The sequence below is a fragment of the Onychomys torridus genome, chromosome 2 (genome assembly GCF_903995425.1).
Source record: "Onychomys torridus chromosome 2, mOncTor1.1, whole genome shotgun sequence".
Taxonomy (NCBI): Eukaryota; Metazoa; Chordata; class Mammalia; order Rodentia; family Cricetidae; genus Onychomys; species Onychomys torridus.
In genome coordinates this window covers 105,666,896-105,692,249 of record NC_050444.1, presented here as the reverse complement: position 1 = coordinate 105,692,249, position 25,354 = coordinate 105,666,896, and the positions used below count along the sequence as shown (strand labels likewise).

Here is a 25,354-nt window from a genome sequence, read left to right as displayed (position 1 = left end):
GAAAGAAAAGCCAGTACTCTTAACTGCTAAGCCATCTCTCCAGCCCTTCTAAACTTTAATTTTAAAAACTCTTATATAGTGAATGCATGCAAAAATGTTCATTCCTTCTGACAGTGAAATAAAAATTAAATCATACTTACAGCATCATATTATACATGAATGGCTTTTATTGTTATCATTGGTCTTTAGTGTATGTTGCAATGTTTTATCATAGGATATTCTAACTAAAGGAGTTCATTCTTTGTTTAGTTACTATTACATAACCTGACTAATAAGTCGTCAAAAACTCTATAATGAAGAGTCAATCATTTTCTCAATTTTCCAGAAACAACTACATCTATAAGCTTAGGAGCTTGCCTGAATTTGCATATGCTGCAAGTAGTGGAAATGGGATAGGAACCGAGGTTGTCTGACTCCTGTATTCCAACCTTTATAGTATACTGATTTCTGTTTTCACAAAGGGTTCATAATCCTTTTGCAGCATTGAGAAGCCATGCCAGGGTCCGGAGAGATGGCTTAGTAAGTGTAAAAGAGCTTGCTCTTCCAGAGGACCCAAGTTCTGTTCCCAGCACACACACAGAGCTGCCCGTAATTCCAGCTTCAGGGCACTCCACACACAGAGCAGACACTGATACCAACACAGACACCAGGCAGACACATAGACACATACATGTGCATGTGTGCACCCCCACACAAACATAAAAATAAGTCTTTAAAGAAGCCATGCCATCCTTCTCATTACCAAAGATAATTGTCCACTAATAAACTGCTGAGACTTTATCGTAAGAAAAGTTATAGTAGAAGAGAGAAACCTACCCGGATAAAGATATTCACTACACAGAAACTCAGTGAAATTTTAATTGTGATCTATCAACTTGATGAAGTATTACTTACATTACTTATTTACTGTAAAGAGTCAAAGGACAAATTACAGGAGTCAGTTCTCTCCTCCCATGTGGATTCTGGGCATTGACCTTGGGTTGCCAACCTTTGTGTCAAGTCACCTTACCCACCAAGCTGTCCTGCCTGCTCCTTGATCAAATACTCTACAGTCATTTATAAGTGATAATTACAGTGACAAATGTGAAATTGAGAAATATTACTTAAAAGCACAAAGCATATCATTTTAGTTGCTTTCTGTTGCTGTGAAAGACGCCATGACCACAGGCCACTGGGAGAAAGGACTTATATCAGCTTTTAGGTTTCTTAGGTTTTTCATATCTCCTGTCACGGAAGATTAGAGACAACTGTGCTCATTTACAGGAACAGGTATTAAATTTAGAAATCAGACAATAAGGTATTATACATTTTATGAATGGATAAAGTACACATGTCATTGACAAGGACATATACTGGACATCTCAGTAGCCATCTCTAGGTTTAATATTCCAGAAAATCTCCTTTTGGTTTTCTGTTTATTTGGCATTCTTTTATTTATGTGTATGTGTATGAGTATATACCCTATGAGTGCAGTTGCCCAAGAAAGCCAAAAAGTAGTGTTGGAGCCAGGTGGTGGTGGTGCACGCCTTTAATCCCAGCACTCGGGAGGCAGAGCCAGGTGGATCTCTGTGAGTTCGAGGCTAGCCTGGTCTACAGAGAGAGATCTAGGACAGGCACCAAAGCTACATGGAGAAACCTTGTCTCAAAAAAACAAACAAACACAAAAAAAGGTAGCGTTGGGTACCCTAGAGCTGGAGTTGTGGGCTGCCTGATATGGGTGTTCGATGTGAGCCTCAGATCCTCTGTAACAGCAGGAAGCACTCCTAACCATTGAGTTCTCTCTAAACCTCTTTGTTTTTTGAAACAGGGTCGGTCTCACTCGATGGTCTGTGCCAGCCTGGAACTCACTAGATATCCCAGGACAGCCTCAAATCCACTGGTCCTTCTGGCTCAGCCCCCAAGCACTGGGATTACAGGTATAAACTGTTATGCTCAGCTGCTAGCTTCTTCCTTATGCCACTTCCAAAGTCAGTGCCACACATGTGTGTTCACTTCTAGTAGTGTTTTCCGAGTTGTATAGGTGCAATGTTAATACTTCAAAATATTTTAAAATGGCACAGGGTTTGGCAGCCAATTCCCTAAAAACTGGCAACCTTTTGGTATCATTAGTGTGTATTCAGTTCGCTAATTCTGCTAGACACTGTCTCAACAAGAAAAGCTCACTAGTCCAAAGGGACTGAAATACCAAAAATGATTGGGAAAATGAATTTAGATAATTTGTGTATAAACCTAAAACTTACCTGCATAGTTCACTGACCAATGTTAATTAGAGGAAAAGCCATTCACTGTACCACATAGATGTATATATTTTCCTCAGGTAACACTTCAAAGCCTAATGTAAAATATGAGCTTAGAAAGCCTTAGTCACATTCTCCAATGACAACAAAACAGTCTTGTTATACAAAAATACCTAAGGTGGGCATTGGAGAGAATCATTGCTTTTACTAAGTATTTTTAAATGTTCTATTAAAGAAATGGATAAAATATCGATGAAGTCTGAAATGGTATGAAATTGATTGAGAAATCATAAAGATCAAAAATCAGAAGGATGATTAGAAAAGGAGGAAAATCTCAAAATTAGAACTGGGTGTGGTGGCACATACCTGTGACCTCAGCACTTGGGGGAGACGGATCAGGGGTTTAAGGCTAGCTTTAGCACATACTGAGTTCAATGCCAGTATAGTGAGTTCAAGACCAGCCTGATACATAGTGACCTTGTTTTTTGTTTTTTGTTTTTTGTTTTTTTTTAAGGAAAAAAAAAGACAGAAAGAAAGAAAAAAAAAAAGATTCCATAATGGGAGGAATTTAACTCTGAGCAAAGACTCTAAGGCTGGAGTACCTGAGAAATTCCCATAGTAAATAAGAATGATGGGTACAAAAGTTAAGGAGTCACACACCTGATAGAAGGCCAACAGGGCCAGGTCAGAGCAGACAGACAGACACATGGTAGAAAAAGACGGTTCCTTTCAGAGCCTGGGACTGAATTCCTTACAAACCAGAGGAGTTCCACTGGTTGGTATGGCAGTGGAGTGCAGGTCTCCACGCTCTGACATCACACATCCATTAAGGTGTGAATATAAAGCGTGGCAAGTCCTAAGCCTCAGAAAGCAGTCTGACACGTTCTTCACGGATTTCATGGGCTGTGCTGGAACTCTCCATGTCGCGCTCATTCTAGTATATGTGTGAATCAAATATAACCCTTCACATTTTTTTCTTGTGAGGTATTAAAGTTAAAAATAGTCCACAGAGGCGATGAAGCCATGCCATCCCTGAAGTGGCCTATCTTCTGCCTGTACCAAGCATGATTTTTATTCTTAAAAAAAAAAAAAAAAAAAATCTCTTCCTCAAAAGAGTTCACTGACGTTGTCATCCTTCCTACCAGCAGCCCCACTGGGCTCTGGTGAGTGACATCCAGACATTTAAACTCAAAAGCTCCTTCAGAAGGGAGTTATTAAAATTCAAATGAGCTGGGCATATTGAAGAAGAAAGCGCTCCTTTGCACGCACACCTCTGAGCTTGGCCATCCTATTCAGTCCCACAGAGCAGGGTCTGGTTTTGTTTTTGTAAATGGGCTTTGGAGGCGGAGGTCAGCCTCCCACGGCCCCCACTCCTCTGGGGTCATCATTAGTGATGTGTGGGCTGAATAGATTTTCCTCTGAATCCAGTCAGCAAACCTGACAGGAAGACAGCCCTCTCCCACAACCTGAAAATGCCAACACTCTGACTGGTAAGACGGCGGTCTGAAACACGCCAGCGGTCTGCTCTGCAGTGGCTCCCAGCGAGGCTGCACACCAAGGCCGCTCAGTTCCACCTGAGCTGCTCCCTCCGAGCAGACTCCTCCTGCCTGTGAGCCAGGACTGCAGAGTCACAGACCTGCCGCAGTGAACCAAGAAGCCCCAGAAGATTCGGAGAAAATTCAATCTGCCAAGAAATATGGATCTGGGAGGCCAAAATAATATGTTATTTGCTAGAAGAGAAAAAAAAAATTTTTGAAGACTTTGACTTCAGAGTTTTTACTTCATTTCTCATGACAATCTCTCACATTATAATCACTTTTAAATTTTATAAGCTAATGATGAACAATTTAATAAAACTATAATAAAAATATATGGTGCTAATATTATTCTGGCTGTGGAAAATTCTGATGATCATTTAGTAAGAATTCAACTTCTTCCTAATGAAGACATCTCTATTATATCTATTTTAAGAAGATATAACCCATAGCAATATAATCATTAAACTAATTTGCATATTATATGCAACAGTGTATATAGAACAATGATATAAGCAATATGTCAATTTTTACATGGAAAAAAATTAGTAGCAGACAGTGCTAAATCACAACCCTAAAATAAGAGCATACATCCTAAACTCTAGAGACTAAAGGGGCCAGGCTACAAAAACAGCGCCCGAGACTGCTGTTCCCAGTGGGACATCAAGCAACAATACTTCCTCTTCCAATGGACACATTTTATCTTTCCATGAACTTTATTTATCAAATTGCTCCGTCCAGATTTCTAGCAGTTTTCCATTTTAATTCACTTAAAAACATTTTTTTTCTTTTTAAAATTGGAATAGTCACTGATTTGCCCAGTTAGGAAAGGGTGAAAGTAGTGAATGAACATCACTGAAGATGATTCTATTAATGGAACTGGCAGAAGCCAGGACATACACAGTGCTAGCAGCCTACACTTCTTCCCCACAACTCTGAGAAGCGGGTGTCATTAAAGAGCACCTCCTTCAGCAACTTACACAGCACTGCTCTGGTTCCGGTCAAACAGAGGCACCGAACCATGATCTTCTAACATGGGGGGCCACAACCCAGGAGCACAGCAGGATGAATGTGTTCCAAGAAAAACCACACCCAGGAACAGGAGTGAGAGCCTGTGCCTCTAGTAACACAGGATGACCAGACAAGGCCAGGGACAAGGGCTACTGCCCAGCGGGCCTGGGATGCAGAGGTCACCTGGATGCGTTTTCTCTACCCATACCAAAGTCATTGAAAAGGACAGAAAAAAGAATGTGTACCTGGTGTACCTCTGCATGTCTACTGGTAGACAAAGTTTTCACAGAGCCACCCACAATGAGACTACACAGTTTGCATATTTATGGAGCGATTCTTTAGTTTTCTAGTCATCTAGGAAGATGGTTTAGCAGAAGACAACATTCGCCCCTTCAGATTTGATTTGTTTGATTTTACAGAGGCGTGCTTCAGGCACATACTTACAGAACATGAAGAAAGAAATGATAGAATCCAAGAAGTGTGCTCACTTGCCTTTTTTCCCTCCTGTAACGAAGAAGCCAATGGCTGCTCTAAGAAAACTGCCTTCAGGCAAATAGCTGTAGTCAGTAGGAACTGTGGAAGCAGAAAATGATCAAATTAGCTAGTGAACATGGCAAGGCTAATGAAGGAGAGGTAATGATCTCATGCTGCCATATCAACCCAGAGACAAGGCAGAGATGTTTATGCCATTATTCTCAGCACAATACTCTGTAGCTGCAACTAATTCTATTAGATTAAGTGATGGCTTAGAGGGAATCACTTAGGCTATACAGGAAAATCCAAAATGTGACAAACCTAGGAGATACTTAAAAAGAAAAGCTCCCTCCCTTGCACACTATCGTATCAATGAGCTCCAATGCAATGGCCTCCTCAGGGTAGGCGAGGGGCCTGCTGGGCTTCTGAACTTAGGCACTGTCCTAGAGACCTTGTTAGGATGCTGCGTCAACTATAAAACCAAGGAAATTAAAAAAACAGGATTAACAGCACCATCTCTTACTTAAGGTAGGGACCTTTAAGTGATCAAATGGACAAAGAACCAGATGTGGCCACTGACCTACACCAGTGAGCCAGTGACATTTCTGCTGGCTGAGTCCTGAGAGTCTCCTAAATCCTCCTCCTCCCAGTCCTTCATAATTGTTTCATGAGACAGTTTTGCTGCAATCAATGGCTCAACTGGAAAACGCTACTAGGAGTGAGTAGCTGTGTTTTCCAGACACACAATTATTCTGTTCCTAAGAACCTGGGTGTAAGCTGACTCACTATTACCTGATTCGAGTACACTGACTAAGTGTTCTATAATACAACTATAAGTCTGAACGAACACAGAGAGAGAGAGAGAGAGAGAGAGAGAGAGAGAGAGAGAGAGAGAGGAAGAGAGAGAGAGAGAGAGAGAGAGAGAGAGAGAGAGAGAGAGAGAGAGAGAGAGAGAGAGAGAGAGAGCGCCTGGTGTAATATGTTATTTACCAGGATACTGTAACAGCCCGGACCTTCAAACAAACCTAGCACTAGCAAAGGTTTCTTACATCACTAAGGTGCTTTTAAATTCCCTTTCCTGTGTTAATACGATAACTTCCAGATGTGCACAGTTCATCATGTTGGGAAGGCTGTGGACCAAAGCCCTCTGTCTGAAGCTGCAGAGTGACTGCAGTGAGGGAAACAAAAACTATAGAAGCCCACATTCCTAGTTACACTATCAGTAAATGACCTGCCAGGAGTACACGAAACCAAGCTTTAGTGAGGGATCTTCAGTTTCTAAACCTCTGTGGACCAGGCACAAGATAGCCAGTGAGTCAAAATACCGCTTATAAGAAGCAAGGGACAGATAGATTACGGTGGTTCTTTCTCTAGGAAATCTCCAAGTACAAACATAAACTAAGCACATGGGAATTGTAATATATTTATTGCTTTTATCAAAAGATACAAATAGAAAGGACTTTGTTATTTGAAGAGGTAGGATTCCAAACTCTATGGAGGTATACATCTTTGAATGTGTTTTGCTCATTAACTTTATAAAGTCATTGGGCAGAAAAATCCCAGGCATAAATAAAGAGACAGGGTTTGGTTTTTTGTATTTTGGGTTTTTTTGTTTTTGTTTTTTGTTTTTTTCTGAAAAAAGTCTCACTGTGTAGCTCTCTCTAAAGAGATTTTTAATGAAACATAACACCATTACTTTTAGTAAAAATAAGATGTCTGTTTCAAGATTCAAGGACCTGACTCTTTGTTTATGGACTTGTCACTAAACAAATTCTTAATGTAACTCATATAATATTTCTGAGCCTGTTATTTTTCATTTGTAAAATATAGGTACTTGACTGAATGTCTACACTATCCTCTAAGGAAGGTGAGAGAGGAAGTGTGAATGAATATGAGGTTTGGAGGCCAATAAATCTAAATCCAAAGCACCACTTTCTGTCATGTGATCTAGAGTACTTCTGGAAGCTCTCTATACTCCATTGCTCACACATAAAATAAAGATCATAACCCCCATCCCATCGTGTAGAATTGTTGATGCTCAAACCCTTTAGCAAAGTGCAGGGCCTGAGTCAGCCTGAGTCAGCCATTCCTTCTTCCAGCTCTAGGATATTAGGACTCTAATCTTACCAGAAGTTCTGCTTTGATTTGAAGACAAGGTAGATAGATGAAGATGTCCTAGAAGCCATATTGCATTTGATTGAAGACCAATCACCCCCGAGACATTGATGACCTATTGGTGAAAACAAATAAGGCAAAATCCAAGCTCTATTCAATAAAAGGCCACCATAGAATCTCATTAACCTTGTAGGAGCTAGAGGCTTAGTTGAGAACGAGAAGTTCTATAACAGGATGCTAACATGAGTCTCCTATACTAGACCTGACTCTCATGTTAGCTGATGAATATTTGCTGAATGAATGAATCAATGAGTGAAACAACCAATTATGGCAGAAAGTACGAGCAAAATTCTCAGGCTTTACTGAGCAAGACTGTCCCCAAAAACTGGTAAAAGAAAGCTCAAAAAGGGTCTGGGGCTAGAGCATAGTTGGTAGAGTATTTGCCTAGTGTGCAAAAGGGGGGCGCTGGCTAGAAAGTACCAGGTATAGTAAGAACACCAATCACAAAAGCCCAGCTTGGACATGATGCTTAGGACGAGGCAGGACCATGTACTCAGGACTGCTGTGACACTGGTTCAACTTCTTTCAACCTGTGCTTTCAGCAGACATAATGTCTGAAAAATAAAAATCCTAACAGACAAAAGCCTTTAAAGCAGATGAACACGATTATGCCTCAGCAAGAGGAACAATCACAATTATTTACTCACAAACTCTCATCTAAACTAATGCCATTTGACCATTCTTCCCTGGTGTCTGCCCTGCCCTTTGGCCACTGATTATTTGTTCTTGGCCCAAAAGCTAGACAACCCTTGCAAGGTCAGGTTTAATGTTTAAGGTGAATCAATAACAAGTTAACTCAAAAAAAGCCAGTATTCTTTTTTTTTTTTCCAGGAGCAGCGCATATTTGTCAATCAGTACAGGCCCATACACTACTTCAAAACACCCCATGAACTCAACATGAATGTTAGACTTTCACATTTGCCAGGTAAGACACACCATGAAAAGCAGTATGAAAGATAACAAAGGAGGAGATGTGTGTCCCACGCAGGAACTGAAAATTCCTCTGCTTACCTCAGTTAAGGTTCTAATGACTTCATTAAGTCTCGCTTGAAAATGGGCATTCTGGATGGCTTCTGACTTTAGCTGAAAGAGTGAGCAGAAATGACCCAGGGCATAAGCAGTCATCTAGGAACGGGATCATTTATCAGCTCTCGGTATATTTCAAGCACATAAGTGGTAAGCTCCTCAAAGGCAGGGCCCAGGATTTATTTACCATTGATTTCTTAGCATGTTTTCATGGTGGCACATAGTGGTCCCTCAAAAGTTTTACTATATGAATAAAGGCATACAATTCAGAACTGTGATAAACACACTTATGTCCACTGGGATAATGTTTCAGAACAAAACACTTGCAAAGATTTAAACTTGAACATTAGAGATGTGAACTGTAAATCCTTATGAATGAATTTTAAAATTTCTTACGGTTCAGTCACTTTCTCAGGTGAAAGTCTATGGACAGTCCCCACCTTAAGAGGTTTGATTCCTATAAACTAAACCAAACAAGGAACAAAGCTCTACAGAAAGAATTCTCAGCCAAGAGTCCTTTTTCACAGAGCAAGGCACTGAAAGCCCAGAGTAACTATTACCATGACTGCATATTCCTCTTCCCCTAGGCTAGGAAGCTAATGCCATTTGAAGATTGCTATGGCTATGTACTCATTCAGTTGCTTCCCTTCAGAGTTCCTGGCTTTACCTGCATGGCATCCACATCCGATCCCACCAATGCCACCAGACCGTGAAGGGCTGCCAGACATAGCATGGTGGAGGCACCCTGCAATCCAAGAATCAGAACAGTCAACAGCAAAATACTCCTTGGCTTTGAAACCTATATACATTACTGTTGCACAGCAAGGCCAATGGCTAAAATTATAACATGTCCATAGGATCAACACAAAATTGATACTTGACCCCGAAATAACAACAGACTAAAATAAAGGTACACATTAAGGTGGCTTCTTATTGTTTCTATTTGCCCAGAAAGCCATAACATTGTTTTAAAAGTTAAAGTTATCAGGTGGCCAGCATTTAAAAAATAAGACAACCTGTAATGGCTGACAGACTGCACTATTTAGAAGGGATTAAAGGCATACATGTCTCTTTCACTTGAAATTACCTGTTCATTTATTGTTAAACTATATCTTAGCAGTTCCTATAAAGAATCCAATAAATCAGTTCTTTTTCCTTTATATAAATATATAATAGCATACAGGTGATGACTTTTTACCTCTGTCAGGACAACTCTAATCCAGTTGGGGAGGAGTCTGTTACCCAGGTCTTCAGCCTTTCCATGTCCACACACAGACAAACCATGAACCAGATTTCCTAATGCCAGCGCAAAGCCTGAAGTCTGGTACAAATAAAAATAGGGGTGAGGGGGAAAAAAAGCTATAAATAAGGACTCATAGGGAACATTTATCATATACAAAGCAAAACAAGCATTTCTAGGGTTCCTATCCCTAAGTTTGATGTGGATTTTAGAAACAGAGTCTTACTGTAAGGAATTCTGCTGTAGTTTATCTTAGGAGAATAATTTTGTACTGTCAATTGATAGCTCAATCAATCTAAATTCTCAGAGCAAGGTATGGGTGAAAAGCCCGAGGTTCACCACCCATGGTCAAAATCCACCTCCTAAGCAAGAAAACATTCCACGACAAATGCAGTGTCTGAACACTTCTGACTGTGTTATTGCAAAGCATATTCTGAACATGTAATCACTGAATCACAAAACAGTAACGATGTCACCGTAAGTTAAGACCAGTGGATGCAGCAATAATTCACAAAGGCCAGGACTAAAACATGGAGAAATCTTTCCAGAAAGTCAGGCGGGGGGATTCTATGGATATGCAATTAGAATTCTTTCTCATTGTCTTAAGCATGAATAGCAATTTACTGGCATCAAGTACATCCACAGTTGTACGACAATCTTTAAAACTATTTTCATCTTGAAAAATAAAATCTCTGCTATTAAACCTTCCCACACCCTACCCTAGGGGCAACTGCCAATCTACTTCCTGTCTCTGTGATCTTACTCTAAGTATTCCACACAAGCAGAACTGAGCAGCATTTTCTTGTGATTAGCTCATCTCACTTAGCATTATATACTTAAGATTCATCCAGGTCACCGCACATGTCAGAACTTCCTTTTTAAGGGCTGGGTAGTATTTAAGAGCAAGCATTTTAAGCATAATTTTTAAGTATTTGATCTTCCCTGTACGTACTCAGTTATGAATGAAGATTATCTGTCTGGAATTTGCCAAAGTTTGACTTAATCAGAGAGCCCTATAAGCATTCACAACTGGATGAGCTTTTTTCGCTGCCATCTGTACCTGCTGCACATTTAAATTCCTCCCCCTCGACAGTCCCTTGCTTTTCCTGCATTCCATTCTGGCCACATTCTAAGATTTTATGAATATAGAGTAATGATTTGAGAAAGAGAAATTAAAAACATTATGAAGCTGGGCACAGTGGTGCACATCTTCAATTCCAGCACTGGAAGGCAGAGGCAAAGTAGATCTCTATGAGTTTGAGGCCAGCCTGATCTACATACTGAATTCTAGTTCAGCCACAGCTAGACCCTGTCTCAACATCTAAACCCAATCATTATATTTTCAGCCAAATGTCCACAGAAGCTGAGAGATAAACCATGAGAAAGGCATCTGGTGGCCGGTGGCTGCTGGCTATGATGGTGACAGCAGAGTTTCCAGACTTTCCCCAGTTCTAGATACAACAGAATCCATCCCAGTCTAAGTAATTAGAAGACAGCATGCAATAGCAACATGAAACTCAAGGAGAAAAATCATCGGGGCACATGTTCCAACCTGCTGGTTGTTCTCTACCAACAGCTGAAGCTTGTTCATAATATCTTCAGCCTCCACAGCCTCGATAATGCCAGCACTGAACGCTGATGTACACACACAGCTAAGTGTGTAGGCCAGGACCTAAGAAGAAAACACAGCCAAAAAAAAGATGTTTGCTCACAGGCAAAATCAAAGACATTGGCTTAGGTGCTATAGCTCATCTGTCCAATTCCCCAGAACTGAATTTAGATACAGATACCCCAGATTGGGTACCAGTTTTCTGTCTGGTTTATATTCTGTTTCATAACAGGGTCAAGATGGGGATCATCTTAGACAGGATTTGGAGGCTCAAATGCAAATAGTTACAAGACAAAACCCGGATTCAAATGTGAGTCTTCAGCCTCTAAACCAAAGCTGCCTCACAGCTCGATGCCACCACACAGCACTGCCAACAACATAAGGAAGTAGATCTTTACCAGCTAAAAAGTGCCATGCACTCCACCCCAGACTCACAGGAGAGGGCGGTAAGGATGTGAACACAGCTGTGTTTCCATTCCCTAGAAGGGACTGAGAGCACCGCTGAACAGGAGTGCAGGCTTGGGGGTTAGGAAAGTTGTGTGGCACTGAGGGCATTGCTTTTGCTTTTTACAGCTGTCATTGCATAGGTGTGAAAACCTAGTCAGGAAATGATGAGCACAGGAACAAATAACTCATCATGGGAGCAGAGATAATACTTGGGAGTCTTCTAAACTTACATCTGCAGGGTCAGTAAGTTTGAGAAAGTCAGTTTCTGCAAACCTCTTCCTGCTACCTCCCATGTTCACCATAAAACCCTTTCTTCTAATGCTGTTCAGATTAAGAAGAAAGTTCAACTGCCAGTGCTGGCTGATGTATAAAATTGCAAGCACCTTTAATCCCAGCACTCGGGAGGCAGAGGCAGGCGGATCTCTGTGAGTTCGAGGCCAGCCTGGTCTACAGAGTGAGTTCCAGGACAGGCACCAAAGCTAAACAGAAAAACTCTGACTCAAAACAACAACAACAAAAAACAAACAAACAAACAAAAAACAAAAAACAAACAAAAAAAAACACTAAACCAAGCAGCTTACAAGGAAGAAGCCAGTTAGAAAGCATCTGAAGGGCCAAAAATACTTTCTGAAGGACTTATGAATCCAAACATCACAGTAGACCAAAAGCATCTGTTACAATAACCTTGTCTTCTTGATTAATGAAATAGTTTTCTTCTTTTACACACACACACACACACACACACACACACAATTTGTAATAATACATATACACACATATCTGTAATTCATGCTCCACACTACTTTAAAAATAGAAATTCAGTGCATACCTAAAACAGAACTCCAGCCCTCTGTGCCACAAAGAAATTCCCCAATTCAACAAGGCCCTGAAAGCATAGGAGCTGAGCAGGGAAACACAAGAGCCATTAATAGCCATCAATAGCTTGTGGGCAAGCTGGGAGAAAACAGAATCTGCTCCAATGAGAGGTAGAATGTGGCCCGGCCATAAGGTCATCCCTGCCCCTCCCAAAGCCGGGAGTAGGCAGTTCAGCTTTACCTGGGTACAACAGAGAGGACATGGCACATGCCTAAAGCACCCCAGCTAAACATGCGTCACACATGTCAGTGGTGTCAGACCAACTCTTTGCATACTCTTCTGTCATATCAGGATGGGAAAAAAGGTTTTACCAAATATGGTAAAGGGAATTTCCTCAATAATTTTTCATACTAGTGGGCACTTATTTGCAGTTTCTTAAGCTTGTTTCTGGCTTGTTTTTAAAAGTCACATTTCACTTGACAATTCCGAAAACCCTCGACTGAACCTCCAGAAGCTGCAGTTCTTGGGAAGTGCTGATAGTGATGCTGCCTGGGGTTTCCGTATTCTCTAACAGTTCTTATCTCCTCCACCACATTTTAAGTCTAAGTGCAATTGGGAGGCCTCATGACATAACTTAGGTGGCTTACCACTCAGATTTTCTCCTTGTGTGCAGCTGTAACCGAAAGTTTCAGTTAGAGGGAACAAAACCTTGAGGCGAAGAGAGCAGAAGACAGCAGAGCAAGGCGAAATGGACCCACGTCCTACCTCCTGGAATGTCCTGCTCTGGCTCCCACTGTCATCTAGGTAGGCAGACAGCTTCCGCAGAGATGCTGCCACATGAACTCGTGACTCCGTGTGGCTGCTGTGGCTCATGAGGGACAGGGCAAGTCCAACTCCCAACACACAGCCGGTGCTTGGATGCCAAAAGAGACAGTGTCAGAATCACACACAACATGACTGCTCCACACTCACACGAGAGCTCCTGGTATTCTGAAGCTGAAGTGAGATGGCCAGGTTCGACTTCTGCCTGGCTCGAAGTACACTGTGACTTCTGACATGTACCCCTGACCTCTTTTCTCAAAATGAAGAGTTTACATCAAAACAAATATGCAACAGGGTTGGGGCTGTAGCTCATTAATAATGCACCTGACTTACAGGCCTACGGCTCTAGTTTCAATGCCCAGCAGAGGCTTCAAAAAGAGAGACACACAAACATACACAAAGAGAGACAGAGACAGAAAGATCCTCCCTATACACACACCCTAGTACCATCAGCACCAAGAATCAAACATCGGATATCCCCCTGGACAGAAACAGCCAACACCGAGCTTGACGTAAACTGGTGAGAAACAGCTCTATTTCGGCCCTCACAGAAATGCCACAATCCGTCCCTCTAGCTTGTGCTCTTACACTATGGTTTATCTGCACAAGGAGAGAGGGCTAAATTCCAAGGTGGGCGCTGAGGAGCTGTGGTTCTGGATGGGAGCAGGGCAAGGCACAGTGGTGCTGAGGACTTGTGTTTCCCAGTCAACTCCAACAACTGGAATCTCTTTCTTAAAGAAACTGGGTATTCATCTGTGCACAATGACATTAATCCTTCTTTCTCCTCTGATCTCCCAGAGTACCACTGGGTCAGAAGAGAAAATGGACAAATGACAGGCTTGTCAAAAGTTACCCCTTGTGACAATTCAATTGGAATCTGGGGCTTTGTGTCCCAATCCGCTGAAAGGACACATACCATTTAAAGAAAAGAACTGTTATCAAGAAACTTCAAATTAGCACACCACAGTGCATCTGTGGCTATATTTTCCTTTGTAAAGTTTTTTTTTTTTTTCATTTCTGTTGCTTTTTAACTGGAGGTAATGCTGAGCATTTCAGAAAACATGCTGATGCTGGTTGGACACCCCTCTCGTCATGATATACACAACTGAAAAGGCATTCCAGGGCTTTCTCCAATATCCATATGGAAAGCAATTTTTCTCTTACATGACAGCTATGTCTTTGGCTGGCATCAAGAACCTTCCTATGAACACTCAAGTAACACCCCCCCCCCCATAACTCTGTGTGAACAGTGTCCACACCTGAGAGTAGATACCCGGAGGAAGAGACGGGCTTAGATGTGTGCTCAAGATCACACAGGAAGATTTCAGAAGAGCACAACCAGAAAGAAGGGACTTCAGTCCCCAGCCTTGGGTTCCACCTGCCATGCTCAAGGCCCCTCTCAGGCCTTGCATGATGGCAAGGAGACAACTAACTGCTTGTCTAGTCTCTGCTGCATAAGGAGCAGCACAGGGAGTCCTGTGTGGAGAGGAGAACTCAGCCCACATCCTTCAGGCAGCATTGCTGTCCCAAAGCACGGGAGCCTGATAAGTTCAACAGCTAATGCATTTCCCAGCAGCCAACACCAACACCAAGCGCCCCAGAACCCCAGGACTGCACGCTTTGAGGCCAGGCACATCTCCTGAGGAAGGTTACTGTTGATGAGGATGCATTTCAAGCTTTTGTTTTAACTAGGAATCTAAGGGGAAGGTTTTTAGCTATCCTTCCATACTGACACACGTAAAACTGAGAAAGAATTAGACAAAGGTATAACTAGACACAATTTGATTCATATTTTGACAAACTTGACCATGGCTCTCCCTTTGACTACTTATTATTGTTATTAATTATTAGTAGTAATTGCTACTTATCCTTCAGACTTCAAATGGTTCTTCCTTAGGACCCCATCCCAAGCCCAGCAGGGAATCTCTTTAAAACTCTCCCATAGCCTGTGTATTAAGTTATATCCTATAATTTTAGTTATAAATTATGAAGAAGGATTATTTGGGAGATTATTTCTTCTCTAATTTCAAAGTTTTATGATGATGGATATCTTTTTTATTTTCCCTCAATATAGTATCTTCAGCCCACAGTCTTCATGGATGCACGGCAGCACTAATCCAGAACTTGCTGGATGCTAAAGAACTGGCCAACTGAGTTTTATGAGTGTGGGGTTTACAGAATACCTACAGAAAAAAAAAACAAAAAAAGAAACAAACAAACAAACAAACAAACAAACAAAAAACCGGGACATAACACGCACATGTGCACAGTTCCTGATGCCTCTGTTCAGCTGGAAGCAAACTGAACATATTATATAAGATTCAATCAGGAAAACTCAATTTCTGTTTCTTGCAAAACTAAGTGAAGAAAGACAGATATTGTATTTGTATGGACAGATTATTTCTCTCAAAGCTCAAATAAAAATTGGGATTTATTGTTCTCAATGAACAAGCAATTTTGTAGAGTCTACTTTTCAAAGTGTCCTGGGCCGAAATTCTCCTACAGCACCTCAAGGGACATAATCATAAAGGTTTAAAGGGGACATGTGACTTCCCAGGCCAGAGTTACAGGCACTGTTACAACTCTGTTCAGGACTGCAATGTTAACTGCCTGTCCTATCATATGAATATATAATCTAACTCTGTGTGTGCATGTCGATATACAGATGCTGAATATCCTTAATAAGTTAGACACCCTTAGTCTATAGCTTGAGTTTCCATGTTTTCCCCCCAATTTTTATTATATACCTAGAAAATATTCCTAAAGCTTTATTCCTTTAATTTCAAATCTTCCACATCTTAATGTCCTAAGTCTTAAAAAAGACTCAAAATGATTAACTCACTATTTCCACCTATTTAACTCATGCTAGAATCTTCTGGATATGTCTGCCAGCTGTAAACCACAAATGACTCAGGCAGAGGCAGCTTTCATGTATTCTGCACACTGAAAACAAAAAGGAGTTAAGGGTTGGTGCCTCCAACAGTTAAAATAAAACCAGTGGTATCATTAGACATTCAATTGTGCTTTTGGAATCACTAGCATAAATATTCTACAGGGCTGGAGAGATGGCCCAATAGGCAAGAGTAATGCTGTGAAAGCCAGAGGGTCTAATCCCAGCACTCATGAAAAAGCTGGGCATGATCAAGTGAGCTTGTAACTTCAACAGGAGGAGACAAAGACAGTCAGATCCTAGAAACTTGTTGACAAGCGATTCCAAGTGCAGTGAGAGGCCCTAACCTAAACCACAAGATGAAGATCGATAATGAAGACACCTAGTGCTCTCCTATGCAATCATGGACTAGGTCATGCATGTTCATATGCGTGCATATGCACACGAGCATGCACATGTGTGCCCCCCCCACTGCACAGTTATTTGAATATCATATCACAGTATATTAAAAGATCACCATCGCTAGGTGGTGGTGGCGCACACCTTTAATCCCAGCAGTCAGGGAGGCAGAGGCAGGTAGACCTCTGTGAGTTCAATGCCAGCCTGGTCTACAGAGTGATTTCCAGGACAGCTACAGATATACAGAAAACCCTGTCTCAAAAAAACCAAAACCAAAAAAAAATCGCCATCGAAATAAATCATAAAATAATACCCAGTTCTGATATTCATGTTGTCATATCAACTGAGATAGAACAATAATACTTTTCTAAGCTAACCAAAGATGAATCTTGAATTGCCTAACTTATTGTTAGCAATTCTACAGATTAGGTACAAGCCATATAATAATTAGTTCTAATAACAGGTAACATTTGTATAGCGCTTTGCCCTTTACAAAGCACAATTTAAATGTTATTGTATTTCTAACAGCTCAATAGTAATTAACCAAAGCGCAGGTCATTGATGGATAACATGACCACAATTAGGGCTGTCAAGACTGCAATGGCCAAAAGGTGACCACTAGGTGGCAGCAAAATGTTAACGATAGGACTAGATACCCCAGCCCAGGTGTTCCACTCAGCAGCTCATTCATTGAATCAGGGAAGCATGGTGAATTGGTTCTAGCAGAATTCTATCACTGGAGGGAGCACACCCTGGATCATCTACTAACCACCTCTCAGTAATGCTTTCACTATCTCACTGGATGGGGATTTGCCCTAAACCCTGGCAATTTCTTTAGAAAGAGAAATATTTATGCTATGTGCCAGGCATTAAGGCCTGGGCCAAGTAATAGTGGGCAACATCTGCATGTCGATGAGGATGAGGATGAGGATGATGGTGATGATGATGATGATGATGATGATGATGATGATGATAATTCCATAATGACAGGTATCAAACTATTTTCTTCCCATGGAACTGTGTTCTCTGCACTGTACTACACAAGGCAAAGAAAAATGGTTCTTAATTCAGAGGTCCTAGGCCCATTTCTTAATTCTGCCACCTATGTGACTTAGAAAAAGTGTCAGCTCAGAGACTTGGCTTCTTTACACAGTAAACTGATGAGAAGCCCTGCCTGAATCTCTCTCGGCTATGATTAGGATTAGTACCTGGGGTGCAGATATGAAAATGCAGCTGCTTAACAAGGTCCAGAGGAATCTGAGACAAAGAAAGAACTTCACCCTGGACTGACACCCAGGAAGCCCCGGAGTGAGGAAATACTGAGCTCCACTAACGGTAGGGATACTTAAGTTTGCACAGGAGAGGGGTGGGCTGTTTGGACGCCTGGACCTTTAATTGGGTTCTGACAAGCACCTTTCTACGCAATGAGAAGGTGATCCACATGGTCCTGTTCTACACTCCTCTGGTGGACTGGTCTCCTGTCCAGACCCACTCTCAATACTGCTCTTCACTATGAAGATAAGAATCAAGAGAGAAGATAAGAAAGAGGAAACGAGAATCTTATCAGTCATAAAAATAAAACTGAAGGTTAAATATACTTAGACATGACCCTTTAAGCACATAAACACCTATTCCAGAGATTTGGCCAGCCCCAGTCTGCCTGGAGCAGTATGTGAGCTGCTCTCCACTGCTGCAGTTGGTTAAGACCTGGCAGTGTTGAACTGTAAGCTTTCCCACAACCTTCTAATATCCTGATTCATGGCTACAATAAGTACCTTGGGAGAATGGGTAAAGGAAGAAAGGAAAGGTCGGGGGTTGTTTATTAAGAAAAAAAATAGCAATGCATATATTAGACTCAAAATCTCAATCTGTCATTTAATCCAAATAATAACCACATTTCTTATCCCTCTTGTTAATCATTTTCTATATTCAGAAGACTCCAAAGGTGCCATCAAACTCCCTTCCCATATTCACACCATACACTAAAGATGTCACAAGATCCTGAGGGATCTCTCGATGAACTGTCAGGTTTCTATTTAGTTTTACTCTACCTATAGACAAAATCTCATCACCACCACCTACTACAGAGACTACCTTTATTTGTTATAAAAATCCTCCATAAGCTTCCCTTTATATGGCTACTTCACTATTCTTTGTTACTCTGAGCCTAACAAGCTAGACAGTACAGATGCACCACAGGAAAGGATAAATTATGAGAGCTAATCTACTGTGTTTTCTAGAAACAGTGGAGCCCAGAGGATTCAAACCTAAGATTCTAAAACAGAAACTAAAAAGGTACAAGCTGCTGTTGACAATATTCCACAAAGCCTAATCAAATCATATTATTCACCCATACAACTCATGGAGATTAGATTAGAGATTAGATGTATAACAGTAAATTCAACAGTTTTTACCTTCTGATTCTCTTATTATTTTCATATTTGTTATCTTTCAATATTAGAATGAAACCATAAAATTTAAGATACTTAGTTTTCAAGAAAAATACTCTTAAAAATGCATGAGGTCCAAATGGGGGCTGGAGGAGAATCCATTCCTGTTGGACAGACTGTGGACCCCAATATAATAAGTGGTCCTTTCCATCTGATTCCTCAGCCCACAGTTTTAGAGGGAAATTCAAATCATCAGAAGCTCTCTTTGCCCACCCATATTCAAATAATCTCAGCTAATCTTGAAAAAAAAAAAAAAGATTAAGTGAGGTATCCTGATCACCAGATCCATGCCTCATGTATAAGTACAAAACAAAACTGAAGTTTGGTAACAGGATTAAGCTGCAAAATAGCACTCACTGCTCTGCATTTAAACAAAACATCCACCAATGACATGGTTTTAGAACAAAGAAGTTTTCAGTGCGAGATTCTTTCCAACTGTTACGCTACACTCTCTGCAAAGGAGGTCGAGATCAGACCCTGCATACACTTCACCACAGCTTCCAAGGTTTGCTGCAAGTAGCAGACCATCTCCAAGCATTGGCTATGAAAGGAATCAACATACTTGTATTCAAGACTAGGGTCAAAACAGCAGTTTTCCAGGGCATCCAAGGATTTCATCAGAAGAAGGTTCATCTGCTGACCAGACATGTCACTGGATAAGGAGACAGGGATGATGGATTATTACTAATCACACAACTGTTCAAAGGACATGACATATCTGAGAGTATGAGGCTCAGTAGTAGAGTGCTTGCCTGGTATACACAAGACTCTAGATTTGGTCCCCAGTACCCAAAATAAACAAAATGCATGTTCGTCCAGAGAGATGGCTTAGCAGGTAAGAGTGCTTGTGTCTAACACATTCGTGGAGCCTGCTGATCTGAGTTTGGTCCCCAGCATCAACATTATGGAAGGAGCCAAATGATCCCCACAAGTTGTCCTCTGATGTGCACAAAGCATGCAAGTCCCCCGTACATACACAAATAAATCCCCACACATACACAAGTTAATAAAAAAGCCAAATTGTTACAGAGAAAATCTTTCTCTGTCAATATCTACTGGAAACATCAGCATCTCTTTATATATAATAAAGTAGTAACAATATTGGTGACCACATATGCTCATTTTGTAGACAGGGGAACGAAGAAAAATTATTCAGTAATTATGTTCTTGAAGAGTGTAACCAATTACAAACAATAAACTTATTTTAATTTTTCTCTTTGTATTTAAATTTTAAAACACTGAGGAGCAAAATTTCAAATATTTCTAAGAATGTAAAAGTGATGCTTTTGTAGAAATTTTAATAAAACTATGAATACGGTTATCAATCACCCCAAATCTCTCTTAGGAGGGACACAGCTTGTGATTTCATGTCTCAGTTGTATGGGTTGCCAGTTAGCCTCACTCCTTTAATTACACAGTTTTTAAGAGGGAAATTCCCGAGCCCTACATTTTCTGTTTCTGTATAACAACTGGTTTTTATACTTGTCTTAGTGAGAACTAGGACTGGATAGTAAAAGAAAACTTGACAGGCATCTCTGGCTCTTTCCTCAGGCAAAGCTGTGGGCTTCCTCACGCCCATTTTATTACTTAGGGTCCCTAGAGCTCAGCTCCTTCTCCTAGTCCTCAGATCATGCTGGACGGATCTCAACCCAGGAATACCAAGCAGCCAGAGAGCACTTTAAATAACAGCTTGCAAACCAAGACTACAGCGACGCTTGCAAACATGATTATACTATGGCATGAGAGAAGCATGGATGGGCAGGCAGGCAGGCAGGCAGACAGACAGACAGACAGATACACACACACACACACACACACAGGGTGGGAGGCAGTAAATGAGTCGATTTCTCCAGAATTATTCTTAGGAATAAAGTATAATTAAATATTTTCAATATATACTACTGAGATCATATGTCTAGCATCTATAGCAGCAGTTCTCAACCTGTGGGTCACGACCCCTTTGGGGTCATACACCGGATATCCTGCACATCAGATGTTTACATTATGATTCATAACAGAAGCAAAATCACAGTTATGAAGTACCACAAAATAATTTCATGGTTGGGGGTCAACACACCATGAGGAACTGTATTAAAGAGTTGCAGCGTTAGGAAGGTTGAGAACCACTGCTTTAGAGGTTATGACGGAGGCAAGAAGGTGTAATGTACCTTCCTGAATAAATCCTACTTTGGAATTCAAATTCAGGAGAATCATAAGCCAGATTGACTGTGATAAGTCTCTCTCTTCCAGGAGCGAGAATCTACTCTGAAAACAATGGAGTGCTGACATCTGTTTTCCTATGGGTACTTGATATTACTACCCATTTCAAGCCAATAGCTCTCATGATACTTAGCTTTATTTTAAATTATTTTAATTTAATTTTATTTGTGAGTATTTTGCCTGCATATTTGTCTATGCACCATGTGTGTGCCTGGTGCCCAAGGAAGCCAGAAAAGGGCATCAGATACCCTGACTATGGACTTAGAAATGTTTGTGAGCTGCCATGTGGATGTTGGCAATCAAACTCCAGCCCTCTGGAAAAGCAGCCAGTGCTCTTAACTACTGAGTTATCTCTCCAGTCCCTATCTTAAATTATATTTCTGAGATTTATTTTTAATTTACATCTGTGTATGGTGCCTGTGCAGGGCACCATGTGCACACAAGTACAGGCTCCCTTACAAATGAGAGCCCCTGGAGGAGAGTTACAGTAGCTGTGAGCCGCCAACACAGTACTGGATACCAAACTTCGATCCTTTAGAAAAGCAGTAAGCACTCATAACCACTGAGCCATCTCTCCCGCCCCTAACCTTGGTTTTAGGGGGCAAAAATAATCAGAAAAGGTAACATTGTAATTACTGAGTAAAACATCTAGGTAGAAAAGGGTAACTATTGCTGATTTCCTGCTCTAAAAGAAATGAGCAAGTAGGAAACAGGGATAATTACATGTTGGTGACTACACTATCAAGACACAGGTCCCAGGTAAAGGATGCTATTCGACAAAGTTAAAATCTCCAGGTACTCAGTGCCAGGCATGGTGGCATACATCTTTAATCTCACCACTCAGGAGGTAGGGGCAGGCAGATCTCTGATTATAAGGGCAGCCTGGTAAACATACCAAGTTCCAGGACAGGCAAGGCTGCATAGAGAGACCCTATCTTAAAAAACAAAACAATCAAACAATCTACTAGCATTCCCAGTGACTCATCCATGGATGAGCTTCCTGATGTCCTTCCCCAGGATTCTTTGCAGGTACAAATTCAAGAGAGACAGAGGAAGGCAACCTGGGACCCAGGGATAAGAGTGTATATGTGGGTCACTGTGGGGTTTTCCAGGCAGTGTGATTAAATTCACCCCCCATGCAAACCTGACAGTAGGAAAGTCAGTGCAGCACCTTATCCCAAGTTAATGAAGAAATGAGCCACAGCCAGAATGGAATGGAATGGAGTGGGTTACCTAGAAGTGAAGGCTGGGACTCAGGTGAAGATGTAAAAACATGCTGCTTGAAAACATACTGAGAAAGGTCCCGAACACCAATGGTGAGGAGAGCACTGTTTGTAGTGCAGCAAGGGGAAAAGGCACCTTGAAGTTTTAAGCCTCACAAAACACTTCCTGTCCTACCAGACACACACACAAGGGGTGGAAAGTTCATTCCCACACAAAGGGTAGGTTCTTTGTTCATCTAGAGCTGGGCCTCTATGAATATTCTGGGGATGTTTCATTTTCATTTGCAGATATTATGTAAGTCACCCCATTCATCTGTCAGATGTTTCCAGAAGCTAAAGATGCCCCCTTGGAATATCCATTCCCAAGAGCAATAGTAATTCCTCCCCACACACACACAAAAAAAATCACAATAGCGTTTGTTCAAGGTATGTAAATTACAAACACAAACTTAACCTCTAGTTTCAAACACTATAGATACTACATAATTCTGTCTAGTTCATCCACACCAACACCAGTGTTTGCTTTGGGGCCACTAATTGTTCCCAACTGGGAAGTATAAGGACATCTAACATCACAGCTAGATTTCTCCCTATATCCTATTTCCAGCACAGGAAGATGGGGCTAAGGTCTAAGTCACTACCATTAACTATTCATGGTAACCAAATATTCATGTTAGACTACACTACAATCAACTTGGATGCATAAAATTCTAAGGTTCAATGTAAAATACAAGGAAAAAAAACAAGTATGAACAAAACTAAAATAGACTAATTGATGTGTAGGAAAACTTGCCCGTCTAGTGGAATTTTCCACCTGGGTCTTTCATATCCCATTTGCTCCATTCACTGCTAATGCTAGCAGCCTAAAAATGAGCAATCAGACTGAATAAAGCACCCAGTATAATATGCACAGATTAGGACTCTTTAAAGATTATTAAATGTAGCCAGGGCACAGGACAAAGGCAGCATTTTCAAGCTGGGTACATGCAGTTCTCAGGTGACTGAGTGACTGACTCCCAGCACCCCTCTGCTACATGGGGCTCCCCCAAGTTGTTTCTTCAATGAAAGGGGTAGGAGAGAAGCTTTCCTTTCCCTACAGCACTCTAAAGCTTTTGTTCATGTCTGTTAATTATAAAGATGTACTTAGGCTTCTATCCTAGCCTGAGGTGCTTTTCAAGTAACCATTCACTTGAATAATAGCCCTTAAAACATATTAATATCATAGGATAGTATTTTAGGCATCAAAATTCACCCATATAAGAGGATAAACAATCAACTCAACCATCTCAAAAAGTTCAGCAAGCACATTCTGCTCAGGCGCAAGGTTTAGAACCCCACATGCATACACCCCATCACCTAAATCACAAAGAGGAACCGTAGCAATAATTCAGTGGACTGTACCTGAGTTTCTCTTCACACAAGCGAGAGAGAAACATCCCCAAAGCAAGGCCCATGTGGATTTGCACGGCTTGAGATTCATCAGCACTTGGTTTCCCAGGTAACCTGGCAGTCAGCATGCTCAGGATTTCCTCAACCTTCTCTTTGCAAGAGATAATGAAAACCGGTACCAGGAGAGACAGAGCCGAGGCGGCGGCGGAGCGCACCATGGCGCTTGCCGTGTTCTCACCGGAATAGGACTTCTAGGACATGCCGAAGAAAGAAAACAGGGTTAGTTAGCCTCTTGTTTAGAACACCGACCGCATGAACGCCAGGGCAACGCAAGCTTCTCCTACACCTGCCCCCAGACCAAAAAAAGAGAATCTAAATGTGTTTGCTACACACCCCGATTTCAGCCAATGAGCCCATCTACTACCGAGTGAAATAAGTAATGTCTTTTTAAATTTCAAAGACAGAATTCTAAGTGTCCACATTTAGAGGTTGTGAACCCTCTCACTATATAAACTCAAACAGTTTAAATGTTTTTAAAAACCTGCGTGCATACAATAGGAAAGCCACAAGTAAGGCTGTCCGTACTTAGACAGCCACATTACAATTGTCCAGGAAGCTAGCTAGCTAGGACTTGCCCAGAACAGAAAAAGAGGGAGGTAGACAGGAGTGTGGGTTTACTACACAGGGACAGGTGGAATTTTAGCACAAGGATCTATTGGCACATCTCCCAAAATTTTTGGTGGGAACACAACCCCATAGATGGATTATTTCCTACGGGGGGGGGGGGGGGTAATTCCTTTTAATTAAGAGGGAAGTTGAAATTCTAAAAGCTTCTGGTTAAAAGCAGTAACAAGCTATTCAAAAGGAAGTGGGAGGACTCTACATGTGCCTTCTGACATGCAATTATGGGAAGAAAAATGAATAACAGTCCTAATAAAATGACAAGGTAGCTGAACATGAACAGTATCTGCAAGAGTCCCATGTTACAGCACTCCACCACACAGGCTCTATGCTTGTAAATGTGTCTCAGGTAGAGAGGACAGCCTCTTTAGCACCCCTCACTACTGTCCGTTTTAAATTTTCAGATGTGCCATAAAGGTGGTGTTGTCCCGGGCAGTCAAAACATGCTACACTGTGTTTCAATTCTATGTCGATTTGCTCACCAAGCTCCAGTACTTCAAGGATAAAAATCAAATGTGTAGAATGTTATACTCGAATGTAATGTTTTCAAATGACCAAGTTACTCAAAAGGACTCAGCTACTAGGACACAGGAAATAAAGGAAGTGACTCTTGAAATGGGTCTTAAAAATGAATAATAATGGACGAAGAAGAAAAACGGTAAAGCGGTAACTCTGAACTCACTAAACAAAGAGGCTGTCTACTGGGTTTG

The 25,354-nt window shown here is 41.3% G+C and overlaps 1 protein-coding gene across 1 annotated transcript in view; it reads right to left on the bottom strand.

The window, feature by feature from the left end:
• Positions 1–25,354, bottom strand: part of Focad (focadhesin) — a 286,698-nt gene that overhangs the window by 30,215 nt on the left and 231,129 nt on the right. The window contains exons 29-37 of the mRNA XM_036178561.1: positions 23,976–24,214; positions 19,694–19,783; positions 13,336–13,483; positions 11,251–11,370; positions 9,657–9,779; positions 9,126–9,203; positions 8,444–8,515; positions 7,385–7,487; positions 5,276–5,356 (exon numbers count right to left, since the gene is read on the bottom strand). Of these exons, the coding sequence (XP_036034454.1) occupies positions 5,276–5,356; positions 7,385–7,487; positions 8,444–8,515; positions 9,126–9,203; positions 9,657–9,779; positions 11,251–11,370; positions 13,336–13,483; positions 19,694–19,783; positions 23,976–24,214 (1,054 nt within the window). The remainder of the gene's footprint in view (positions 1–5,275; positions 5,357–7,384; positions 7,488–8,443; positions 8,516–9,125; positions 9,204–9,656; positions 9,780–11,250; positions 11,371–13,335; positions 13,484–19,693; positions 19,784–23,975; positions 24,215–25,354) is intronic.